A 12,979-nucleotide genomic window follows, 5' to 3' on the forward strand; every position below is an offset into this window, starting at 1 on the left:
TTGGAACTGTTCCCACCAGACACTTTAGGCCAGCTAGAGCCATCTGACTCACCCAATCACCAGCATCTTTCTTCTCAGTAAGCACAGAGAAAGATGGCAGATACTTTGTATTTATTGGGCACCCAGGCTGTCCTAGGCCTGTGCTTCGGAGGAACTGGCTTAATGTAATTTTCTGATAACCACATAAGGTTGGCATGGTTACTGCCCTCTTTTTGGTCCTCAAAGGAAAAGTGAGTTCTGTAAGGCCCTTGGCTCACAGGAGTGGGACCAAGATTCGAGCTTAGACCCAGGCTTTCCCTGCTGCTCCCACGGAAACTGCCACACTCCTCCTCTAGGAAGCTGTCCCTGATCGCACCACCAGTCCCACCTGAACTTCAGGTGTTCCAAGCTCCAAATGTGATCCACCAAGCAGTTTCAGTGACATCTGAGACCCACTGAGTCTGGGTACCCTAAGCACTCCCAAGTTTACAAAATACAACGTCCCGAGTGAGCCACCCACAGACCTGGCTGTGCCTATTAACCTATGGCTCTGGAGGACTGTGTCTCCTGAGTGCTGTCTCTCATCTGTGAGCCGGGGACCCCAATCCTGGTTCCTGCTGGGACTAAGGAGGTACATGACAGGTCACGCAACTGTCAGCTGATTCCCCCGAGGAATGTGTCCACCTCTACCTGACATCCCCACACTGGGCAGGCACCCAGGAGCCATTAACAATGTCTTGACATCATCAGGATGTGACAGAGCAGAGCAAGGGTATCTGGACAGTGGATGTAGAGAGGTGTTCCAACCCCTGCCCCGCCCTGCCCCGCCCCTCCCGCAGTGGGTCCAGGCAGATACCAGACGGAAGGAACGCAGCACAGACAGGTTGCCCATGCGGGACAGGCCCAGCTCCATGAGGCTGAGGATGACGATGATGCTGTCGAAGATATTCCAGCCCTGCTGGAAGTAGTAGTATGGGTCAAGGGCGATGATCTTGAAGGTCATCTCTGCCGTGAAGATTCCCGTGAAGACCTGAGGAGAGAGCAGGAATCAGCGGGTCCTAAACACCCTGGCCTGGCCACCAAGCTCCCTCCTTCCTGACTCTTGTCATGCCAGTGTCTTTCCCGAGGCCTCTTGGTGACTGGTCAGGCTCATCAACTCAGAAACAACCCGTATTCATCACGGCCTCTGCAGACATGCAGGTCTAACAGCCAGGATCAGCTGGGACAGCTACAGCATCCTTACAACACACTGCAGAGCTCCTGGCCTTTGCTTCTGCCTCTCTCCAGAAAGCACCCTTACCTGTGAGCCACTCCCCAACCCATGTGTATTTAAGAAAACGCATCCAAAACCTGGATGAGGAAAGTCTCACTGTCCCCACTTCATAGGTAAGGAAAGTGAGGCACCGTGAGCTGAACTGGTGTCTAGGGTCACACAGTTAGAATGCTCAAGAGCCTGTTGAAGGACATAGTCCCAGGTTGGTTTGACACGTGGACTACAGCCCACATGTGGCTGAGGCCCAACATTAGAAGTACACTTAAAAGTTGAAATAAGAGCCGGGCGTAGTGGCACATGCCTTTAATCCCAGCACTCGGGAAGCAGAGGCAGGCGGATTTCTGAGTTCGAGGCCAGCCTGGTCTACAAAGTGAGTTCCAGGACAGCCAGGGCTATACAGAGAAACCCTGTCTCGAAAAAAACAACAACAAAAAAAGTTGAAATATATATATATATATATATATATATATATATATATATATAAATATATATATATATTTTAATTTCTAATTCTTCAGTGTGTGCCTCCTAGATGACCGTATCATGCTGCAATGTCCCAGGCTGGACATGCTCTCTCAGAGACATTCCTGAGGGAAGGAACGGAGTCTGGTTTTCCAGGTTTGCTGACTTGTGGAGCTTGAAATCCAGCAGGCCGTGGTGTTGGCTGGCAGCCATGACACAACCCAAGGCCCTGCCTGGCACGATCCCCTGAGGAGGGTATGTCTGCTGAAGCTGGAGCTGGAAACTTGGCCATGGGAGGAGGCGCTCGGGAGCTTCTGGAAGGGGAAGGTGGTAGGTAGCACACCCTGGTACCATGCTTGCAGCAGGCATGGAAACATGGAGGTTGATCAGCGTCCAGCAGGGAGGTGAGCTGGCCTGGGCACCCTCGGGAACTCTGCCAGAGCAGAGACCACATGGCCTTTCGTCTCTGTTCAGATGGGGCTCTGGGGAAGCAGGCTGTGGGAGGATTTGCCACACATGCTCCGTGCAGACCCATGCTCACCGCTGAGAAAGAACTGTTTCTCAGAGGAGACCTCAAGGAGACCTCAAGACCCTCCAGGCTCCACCCAAATCTACGGCAAGCATACAAGCCTGTCCCCATAGTTCCTCCATGTCACAGACCCCATCTCCTCAAGTCTCCTCATCCGTCTGCTCCACCCACAAGACTCACTGCCTTCATCAGGTCTGTTCAAAAGCAGAGTCCGTGTGCTTCCTGACTGACCCATCTACCAGGCCCTTCAAGCACGTTCCTCAGCCCTTCCTCCCCCCTCACAGCATCGGTAGAATCTGGGCACCTGTATGTATCCATCTGTATGGAGTCTTCTCTCTTGGGAATAAGCAGCAGTTAGATTCTGACCTGCAGGCTACCCTGCCCCCTCCCCCATCTGGTACCACTATGCTCATTTCCATGCCTCCTGGAAGCTTTAGGTGCCCAGCCTGAGCGTTTACTCATCTGTACTCAGACCCCGGTTAAGCACACAGCATCCCTGAGAGTCCGTAAGAGAGGCCCCTGGCTACTCCTTCAGGACACAGGCGTGGACTTCCCTAGAACCTGCTGGGCACCTGAGAGTGAGTAGGTTTCTAAGGCCTATCAGATGGGCTCGTGGGTGTTATTCCTCAGTTCAGGGGGCAGTGCTCAGCAAAGGCTCTTGCTCTCCACCATAAGAAAGCTCCCAGCTGTTGGTGTATGGTGTGCACAGAAACACGGAATACCAACCAGATGTGTGGCACAGAGAGAGCTCTGAGGCACTGTGGTCTTAGGCCAGCTTCTCCATCCATCTGAGCCTCGAGTTGGCTTCCTACCTCCCACAAGTCCTCAGTATATCAGTGCGAATGGAGACTTCTCAGTAAGTGGGAGACTTTTGGGGAACCTCAGACAGTAGAGCTTGGAGTTTGAGAGACGATTCTACCGTTAAAAGCACAGATTGCTCTTCCAGAGTATCCAGTTCAATTCCCAGCACCCACATGGCAGTTGTAATACCAGGTTAGGGGGTCTGATGCCCTCTTGTGGCCTCCTTGGGCACTGCACACACGTGGTACACATACAGTCATACAGACAAAACACTCACACACACACAAACAATAAAGAATATTTTTTACAGGGCTGGAGAGATGGCTCAGCGGTTAAGAGCACTGGCTGCTCTTCCAGAGGTCCCGAGTTCAATTCCCAGCAACCATATGGTGGCTTACAACCATCTGTAACTGGGTCCTATGCCCTCTTCTGGTGTGTCTGAAGACAACGACAGTGTACTCACACATATTAAAATAAATCTTTAAAAAACAACAACAACAAAAGTTTTTGTTTGTTTGTTTGTTTGTTTGTTTTTTACAAGAGGGGGGTCCTTTTGAAGCAAAGTTTCACGGAGCCCAGACAGGACTCAACTTGGCTCTTCTTGATCTCAGCATTTATCTTTCATGAGACCACATGATGCACAGTGTAAGCCCAAGTTTATTGGGTGACACTGTGACTCCTTTCCATGCTAATTAAATCAAGCTCACAGCTTCCTTTTCTTTTCTAGTATTATTATTAGCATCTGTGGCATATCCTACAGCAGAGATGTGCCATACCATTGTAACTAATTCTCTATGGTAGACAGTCTTCTCTAGAAAGACTGTCATAATAAGTACCATTTTGCAGACATATTGTTCAATTTGGAACGGTGTCAGTGACCATTGGTGGGGCTTCTGATGTGGTTAACTGGTCCTCAGAGACAGGTTTTAACCAACTCCATGAGCAGCATGTGACAACTGTCTCCCTCCAATGCTAATCCTGTGTCTCTGCTCCTCACACGCAGCTGTTTAATCAGTCATTCCTTTATCTCTGTGTATCTTCTTTTGCCAAACTGCTGTTCATGCTCATTGTGGATTGTCCTATTACAGCGATTGCTTATTTTTGAATTATATATAAATATACCTTTTAGATTAGGGATGCTATCTCCCAGTCTGTTACATGCACTGCTGTTATTCTCCAGACTTGTCATTTATTTTTAAGTTAAGAAATAATTTAAGAGCTGGGCATGATGGTGCCTGCCCATAATACCAGGAGGATCTGGTGTTCAAGGTCACTCTTAGCTTTATAGTGAGTTCAAGGCCAGCCCAGGTACCTGAGACCCTACCTCAAACAAAACAATACAATAAAGTGTTAACATCTTTTTCTTATTTGCTTCCAATGCCAGTTTTCTCTTTGTTTGTTTGTTTGCTTGCTTGCTTTTGGTTTTAGAGACACAGTTTCTCTGTATAGTCCTGGCTGTACTGAAACTTACTCTGTAGACCAGGCTGGCCTCAAACTCAGAGATCCCCCTGCCTCTGTCTCCTGAGTGCTGGGATTAAAGTTGTGTGCCAATACACTCCATCTAATGCTGTTTTGTCCATTATCACAAGATAGTAGTAGTAGTAGACTGAACCTATATTTGCCGTACACTACAGTGGGCACTATCTATCACATTTATAGATGCTATAACTTTTTGGGTTTTATACTATATCTTAATAGATGGTAGAAAAATTGCCACCTTTCCCCCAAGACTGTCTGTCTGTCTGTCTGTCTGTCTGTCTGTCTGTCTCTGTATCTATGTGTACATGCAGAGAGAGGGCAGGAGGAGTCTGCAGATTCAGACAGTAGTGAGCCACCATGTGGGAACTGATCCCAGGACCTCTGCAAGAGCAGCAAGTGTTCTTAGCCACTGAGACACATGTCCAACACCAGCCCAACCTGCTGTATTTTTAATTCCTTCATAATGGGAAACTTTTCAAACTACCTTCTCCCCGATGTTGCCTCTGATTATGCCATGGGCTGGACAGTTTAACCAGCCAGTCTCCTCTTTTATGGAATCTGCCTGAAGAGTCTGTCACCACACCAAGATTACCTACCTGTTTATTTTGGTGTTTTGTTTCTTTGCCTTAATATTTAAGCCACTTAGACTATGTAAAATTCAAGAAAACCAAAGCCTTTCATATTAGCAATCACACTATCCAAACCGCAGGAAACGCAGCTGTTGCCGGTAAAGAACATCGGTTTAGTACAACTGTCAATCACAAGCTGACAGTTCGGGAGAGCAGGTTCTCTCCATCACAACCAACCTCTGCCCAGTCCTACCCAGCAAACTACACTTAAATCCTGCAATGGCCATCCGACGGGCACATAGCATCTGCAGATGCACCAGGAGACTGCATGACGAGATGTACCAAAGACCACTCAATAAACACCCCCGGCTGCACCGCGAGACACCGCACGTTAAATGCACCTCCTCCTTGAATTACAAGAAGGAAAATCCAAGAATAGCCAAATGGGCTAAACGACTGGAAAAATGTTGAATAAATTCTGCAAATGGCCACTTAAAGTCCGGGGTTTATAAAGCAGTTAAGGAAGAAAATATCCACAGCTCACAGTGTGTGCAAGGTCTACCTGCCCTCGAGAGTCACCGGAGCAGCTGGGCCTGAGACCCAGCCAGGGTCCTTCCTCTCCACTGGCTGAATCAGTGAGCCCAGCTCTGCTGAGGACATCTAGAGAGGCTGGCAGTGTCCATGTGCCAGGATTCTGTGGATGCATGCCTGATTCTACTGTCACCATGCCACCCCTCCTGCCTCAGTTTCTCCATCTGTAAAGTGAATATGTGGGGTCAGTCTGTCTAATAACAACAGCTACTACAGCCACCATGTATGCTGAGGGCTGGTTGTTCATGCAAGTTGGAGGGAGGCACATGACAGACATTATCTTATTCAGCCTCATTAGCTTCCAATGAGGTTCATATCGTCTGATTCTTGCATTTATTAAATTCAGCAAATACTCATGGTGCCAATTACCAGGATTAAGTAATTTGCTTGAGGTTCACAGTCAGTAAGAGCTGAGTCAGAATTCAAATCCGGCTCTGCTTGTTGGTAGCTGACTAAGCACACTCGGTTATCCATCGCCCACTACCCGCCCACGGGCCGCCAACATCTATCCACACATTCATTTTCCTTTCTTCCTTCTCTATATAGCCACCCCCACCCATCCAATCTGCTCCCACTCTCTGCTGCTCTCTCATCATCCACTCACCCTCACCTACAGATCCAACTATCTTCCCTTCTGACCTTCTATCTCCCAATCTAATTATTGACGCATTTATCCACCCATCTCTCATTTCATTATCTCTAATCATTTGTCTTTTTATCCTTCCTTTCTTCTCCCCCCAATTATCCATCTGTCCACTCTTCTAGTCTTACTCACGCCTCTCTAATCATCTTCCTATCCATCTGTCCTCCCACTCATCCATCCATCTTCCCATTCATCTACCCATCCGTCCATCCATCCATCCTCCCATCCATCCATCCATCCTCCCATCCATCCATCCATCCTCCCATCCACCCATCCTCCCATCATTCCTCCCATCCATCCATCTATCCATCCTCTCATCCACCCATCCTCCTCCCATCCATCCTCCTCCCATCCATCCATCCATCCATCCTCCCATCCATCCACCCATCCATCCATCCATCCTCCCATCCATCCACCCATCCATCCATCCATCCTCCCATCCATCCATCCATCCATCCATCCATCCATCCATCCATCCATCCATCCTCTCATCCATCCATCCTCCCATCCATCCATCCATCCATCCATCCATCCATCCTCCCATCTATCCTCTCATCCATCCATCCATCCTCCCATCTATCCTCTCATCCTCCCATCCATCCATCCATCCTCCTCCCATCCATCCATCCTCCCATCCATCCATCCTCTCATCCATCCATCCTCCCATCCATCCATCCATCCATCCATCCATCCTCTCATCCATCCATCCATCCTCCCATCTATCCTCTCATCCTCTCATCCATCCATCCTCCCATCCATCCACTGATCATCCCATCCATCCTCCCACCCACCTCATTTGTCTCTCTCCTCCATACTTATACACCCACCATCTCCCCACCACCTCTTTTGTTCTATTCTCTATTGAGTCATCCATCCTTTACGTTTCAATAATCCACTCATCTGTTTCTTCCCTTCTCTCCTGTGCCCACCCACTCACCCCTCCCTCTCCCCACTCAGCAGCACTGGATGCTCATTTGTACGATCCCTGTCCTGTGTGCTTCCCCCCACATTTGCTCACCACTGGCCAGTCTCCACTCATTTCACACTCAGCCAGACTTTTGATTGTAGCACTTGAGCACATTCACAAGCTTTAACCCCATCCTCCCACTCAAATCGACACCTTTGCTCCCTAAAACCAGACTCCAAAGCTCCTTCCTTCAAGCTGTCTCCAGGGACTGGCCCCTTCAAGAGCCCCTTTGATGTTCAGAATCCCTTCCCCGTGAGAGTCTTGCCCTTCAGAGATGCCCACTTCAGCGCCGAGGACAGGTGGTCCTTACCAGGTTTCCGACCTGCAGCATCTCCTCAAACTCGGCCGTCATGTTGTAGTGCTCCAGAGCCATGAAGAGCGTGTTGAGCACGATGCACATGGTGATGGTGAGGTCAGCAAATGGGTCCATGACCACAAACTTCACCTTCTGTTTGATGGACATCCAGAGTGGGCAGCACTCCCAGATGAGGTAACGCTGGGCAAAGCGATTCCAGCATGGTGGACACTTACGGTGGGACTCCTCCAACTCTGGGGACAGCCAGGGAGTTAACTCGGTTTACTGACCAGGTCATCTGCATTGGGTGGCATTCTAGAAGGGTCTTGTAACTCGAGTTGGGGGGACAGCGGGGTGCTAAGTGGCTGCAGCACGCGGAGGGGAGACTAGGGAAGTGGGTTGCCTGTGTCTCGGTTCTTTACTCTGGAAGTGTGGGAAGAAAGGGCTGCAAAGCGAAGAGACTAAGCTGGATGGGGGCGGGACTGGGGTTATGGCAGATTAGGCCTGTGTAGGCTTATGTCAGACCACTACGTCTCATGGACATGGGTGCAGGACAGGGCAGGTTGCAAGTGAGGGCAGGACGCAGAACAGCCAAGTTCTTATCTGACTGAGCTGAAGTGCTGGGGTAGGGTTTAAAGCACAAGCATTCACAGCTGGGGCAGGGCGACACAAGACCCAGTTTGGCTTGGAAGGTGTGTGGAATTGCCTAGGCTGGGACCAGCTGGTACGGGCCCAGGATTGCTATAATTAATAGTCCAAGAGGATATATGGGAATGGCTGACAATAGGCGAGAACAGGAAGGGCAGGCAGGAGACAGGGTGGCTTTAGACAGACTGAGGTATGCTTGGGAGAGGGGTGGATGAGGTGGGGAAGGGCCTGGGGCAGTGGATGGATGTGGGGATACCTGGAAAAGAAGTAGCAGAACCAGAGAAGAGACCAGAGAACAGGCAAGGACATTCCCAGCCTGAAGAAGAGATGCCTGGGAGAGGTATGGGGGACCCAGGTGTGGGGGCAGACATGACGATGAGAGGCTGGAGGTGAAAGGGTGAGGGGAAAGTGGGACACTGACCTTCCAGAGCGCTGGTGAGGACACTGACGGCGCTGAGTGCCCGTTGCCGTGCCCCGGGCTCCTCAAAGCCATCTGCACATGGAGCCTGTGGTGTCAGCATCTGGGGCCCACCAGGCTCCTCTGACGGCGTGGTCTGCGTGCAACCGGGAGACATGCATCAGCCCAGGAGGACTCAGGAAGACAGAGTGGCAGTCTTGTTTCTGTGTTTTGGTCTTTAATTTTAAAATTGCATTCACTCATTCATCCATTCATTCTTGTGCGGAGGTCAGAGTTCGGCCAGCGGGCGTTGGCCGTCTCCCCTGCCATGGGCATCTCGGGGACTGATCCCAGGTTCTAAAGGTTGGCAGCTGCAGCCTTCGCCCACGTAACCATCTCACTAGCCCTTGTTGATTTGTTTGTTTGTTTGTTTGTTTGTTTATGGTCTCATGTAGCCAAGGCTGACCTTGAACTTAACATGTGTCTGAAGATGTCCTTGAACTCCTGATCCTTATGTCTTTACCTCCCAAGTGCTGTCGGGGTTGTAGGTGTGTGCCACCACGTCTAGTTCATGCTCTGCTGGAGATCATACCTAGGACTCCATGCATGCTAGACAAGCATTCTGACTTCTCTCCCTACTGAGCTACATCATAGCTCCAAGCATAGAGGTCTTGCTGGGATAAGGAATGCTGGACTTGGAGAACCAACTCCCTGATCCTTGCATCTCCCATCCACCACCATCTCCTTCCTTCCCTGTTCTCAGAGTACACACACCACACAGGCCCCTCCAGTACCAGCACACCAATAGATGAGGACAGTGGCAGACCATGTCATACAGAGGAGGTATGCTTGGGTCTAAATCAGAAAACTTTAATTTTTTTTAAATAACCATACTTTATATGCATGAGTGTTTTGCCTGTGTATAAATGTTGGTGCACATGTGTGTGCTTGGTGCCCATAAACACTACTGGCTCCCTGGAACTGGGGTTGCAGACAGTTGTGAGCCTCCACATGCGTGCTTGGAATCAAACTCCAGTCCTCTGAAAGAGCAGCCAGTGCTTGTACCCACTGAGTCATCTCTCCAGCCTCTACTTATTATTTTTTAAATGATCCCGAGATTCCTTGTCTTTCAATCCACTCTCACACTTTTTTTTTTTTTTCGAGACAGGGTTTCTCTGTGTAGCCCTGGCTGTTCTGGAACTCACTCTGTAGACCAGGCTGGCCTCGAATTCAGAAATCCGCCTGCCTCTGCCTCCTAAGTGCTGGGATTAAAGGCGTGCACCACCACTGCCCGACTCATAAACACTTTTATACACACACCAAGAATGCATAGAGAGACTTTGCTTTGCGGCACTGTTCCTCGTAACTAAACGAAATGTCTAGCTGACTAGGAAGAATATTAAAATCAATCACAGCTCTGCCCAACCCTGGACTCTGATACAGACAACAGTGAGAAGCTGATCTGGGTGTACTCCCTTGGGCATATCTCCGAGACAGATGTAGGAGCCAGTCAAAGATCTGAAGAGTGAATACCAAATTGTCAACGTGCAGATACTTGTGGAACAGGGACCAGGCACAGTGGAAAGTGACAGTCCCTGCTCACTTCACGAGCTTCAACTTCTCTGGGTTGCCCTCCCAATAACCAAGAGCAAGTAGAAAGAAAGCTCTGGCTAACTGGCGGCAGCAGGTGGGACCTCTCTAGGCTCCTTCCCCTAACCCACCCTGAACCAGAGAGGCCTCCTCCCACTCCCCACCCCCACTCCCCAACACTGACAGGGGCCCTGTACCCAACACAGGGCCCTGTTTGCAGACTAGAAACAGGCTCAAAGGGGACCAGCAGAGTGAGGAAGGCATTCCCAGAGGCTTCTGCCCGGCTAATCTCTTTGACTTTTCAAACGTCTCCATCTTGGATGCTAATTCCTTTAACCTTACAAACGACTCCGCCTCGGCCAGCTAATCCCTTTAAAGTTACAAATGGGCCCTGCAGAAGTGAGAATGGGTGAAGTCAGAGTTCCCGGTAATGAAGTGTGTGAACTTGGATTCCTCCCGACATGTGCAGCACAATGAGATGATTTTCTCCCTAATGGGATTAGGAAATTCTATTAGCGCTCCAGCTCTGCCTGCCTAAGGCTGGGGATCCAGAGCCCGACTGGAAGCCAGATACCCTACCCTCCAGGTGACAGGTCCTGAAGGACACAGATAACTCTGCAGCCCTTAGGGGTCTTGAAGTTCTTCCCCTTCACTCCCTATACAGGGCTTGGACTCTTGGCAATGCATCCCAGAAGCCTCTACTTGCTGGTGTCAACAGCACCTAGTAACAGGAACCAGTAACATGCACAAGTGGCAAGATCTGGCCTAAGCCTTGGACCTGTTTCAGCTCCCGTGGTCCCACTACCACATGCTGACGTACGTGTTAAATCTGATTTCCACTTTGCAGGAAATTGAGGCTCCAGATGATTAGCCCGTATAAAGATCCACAGCTATTGGCCATGTAGACTGGGCCCTCCCTCTTCACACCACCTTCCTGACCAAGATCCCATTGTCCAGTGGTTTCTCCATCTTGGCTTTCCTGTCTGTATATGTGTTCCTGAGAGGGTATGTGGACTTGTAGGGGCCAACCCGGCAGTCACCAGTGTGCCACAAGAGACCTTCCGTGATTGTAAACACCTTGCTGACAACAGTTCTAACAGCTGCCGTCTCTTTTCCAGCCTCACTGACCTCACAGTGCCAGACAGGCTCTTCCCCGGGCTGTCTGCCCTTTGGCTGTGTGTGACACACTTCGGTATGGAATGCATGGTACTGTGACATTTTAACAGTGCCGACCATGTTCCTGTATGTCTTTGGTCCTGTCTACATTAGCCACTTTGGGTAATTTTCACCCATTATACAGATGAGACACTTAAAGTGCAGAGGAGCAAAAAGATGTGCCAACAGCTGTCTAGCTGGTAAGCCTCGATCTAGAATCCAAACCTAGGCTAATGTTGAGAGCTTGGGCACTAACCACTCTGCACACCAGCCCTCCAGATGTAGAAAGCAGCCTGGCTCCTCTTCTTGTGGTTGCTGCTTAAATGCTTCCTAACATGTGTTTTTAGGGGTTCCTCTCCACTCATCCTGCTCCCCACTCCCAACACTTACGACCTTGGCTGGCACTGTGTCCATCACAAGTGAGTAAAGTACTGGACTATCTCTGACTCACTTAGTGAGTGCTGTCTGGATCTCTGAGGGCCCCTTTGCCACCTAGCCCTTGTCCCAGGCTTGCCGGGATGGCTTCCTGTCCGGCTGATGCAGAAGGCACTTGATACAGCACGTGGCCTCCGGGACACTGGTCTGCTGTGGCACTTCAGCACGAACAATGCACCAGGTGTGAAATCTGACTCTCTCATCACTACACCAAATGTGTTTACACAGACATTTTTCTTTCCGTCTTCTCTTTTTTCTCTTGACTTGACTGCCTGCCCAGTTGGCATGGAAACTATAAGGGGAGAAATGTTCTGGGAGTGGGGCACACAGTAGGTGCTTGATCAACATTTAGCAAGTAGTTTTGAGCCTGGTACCTATCACTAGTTTGGGAGATAGATCTGGACTGATGTTCATCAGGCGGGGGTGGCTCACCGTGTCTGGGGGTCTGTCCAGCACTATAGGGCGGAGAAGGTGACTCCCTGGAGAGGTGGCCTCTGCATCCCCTGCCCCCAGCAAGGAAACCACTCCATTGCAGTCCACGGTGCTGTTTCTTTTGCCATTGAGGACGTGACCAGGAGCTGAGGTTCCAAGGCCGGGCTGCCCTTGGGCGCTGGGACGGCGCAGGGGCCAGGGCACCAGCAGCGACGTGCGGTGGCTCTCGCTCTCTCCTGCTGTACTGTTCTCGTCATCTGCAAAATCTGCCTCAGATCCTTGGTCCCGTCGCCGGAATGTGAAAATGCTCCCTCGGCTGGAGCGGGGCCTCATGGATGTCCGGCTGAGCCCATGGGTGAGGCTGAGCTGATTCTGAGGGCACAGGGAGGATGCGTGACCCACAGGACTCGGTCTCTGCTTCAGCCAGAGTATCAGCTCAGCTCACTTCTGAGAGCACTTCTGCTGGCCACAGCGGGGGTGGGTGGGCGCTTAGGAAGAGATGGGGTGTCCCCTGCATCTTCTGGGTTCTCTATTCACTTCACCCCTGTATCTCTGGGTTTGACTCTGAAGCTGCTCTGGGCCTGGGGATGGGGCTAGGCTGGGCAGAAGAGCTAGGACCAGTACTCGGGCCCCTATCACCCCACACCACAGGCCCCCACTCCCAGTGCTGTCCCTGTACTTGAGGACTAGTTCCAGGTAGGAGGCGGCATCAACACACAAACCTGCCCTAGCTC

At 50.5% G+C, this 12,979-nt stretch overlaps 1 protein-coding gene across 8 annotated transcripts in view; it reads right to left on the reverse strand.

Moving 5' to 3' along the window:
• Positions 1–12,979, reverse strand: part of Scn5a (sodium voltage-gated channel alpha subunit 5) — a 98,371-nt gene that overhangs the window by 38,536 nt on the left and 46,856 nt on the right. For all 8 annotated transcript variants that reach the window (XM_085828185.1, XM_029481484.2, XM_021171629.3 and 5 more), the window contains exons 12-15: positions 12,246–12,617; positions 8,658–8,790; positions 7,604–7,842; positions 836–1,009 (exon numbers count right to left, since the gene is read on the reverse strand). In XM_085828185.1, coding sequence (XP_085684311.1) covers positions 836–1,009; positions 7,604–7,842; positions 8,658–8,790; positions 12,246–12,617 — 918 coding nt within the window. The remainder of the gene's footprint in view (positions 1–835; positions 1,010–7,603; positions 7,843–8,657; positions 8,791–12,245; positions 12,618–12,979) is intronic.

This window comes from Mus caroli, unplaced genomic scaffold (assembly GCF_978045245.1).
Source record: "Mus caroli unplaced genomic scaffold, Mus_caroli_1 scaffold_11, whole genome shotgun sequence".
Taxonomy (NCBI): Eukaryota; Metazoa; Chordata; class Mammalia; order Rodentia; family Muridae; genus Mus; species Mus caroli.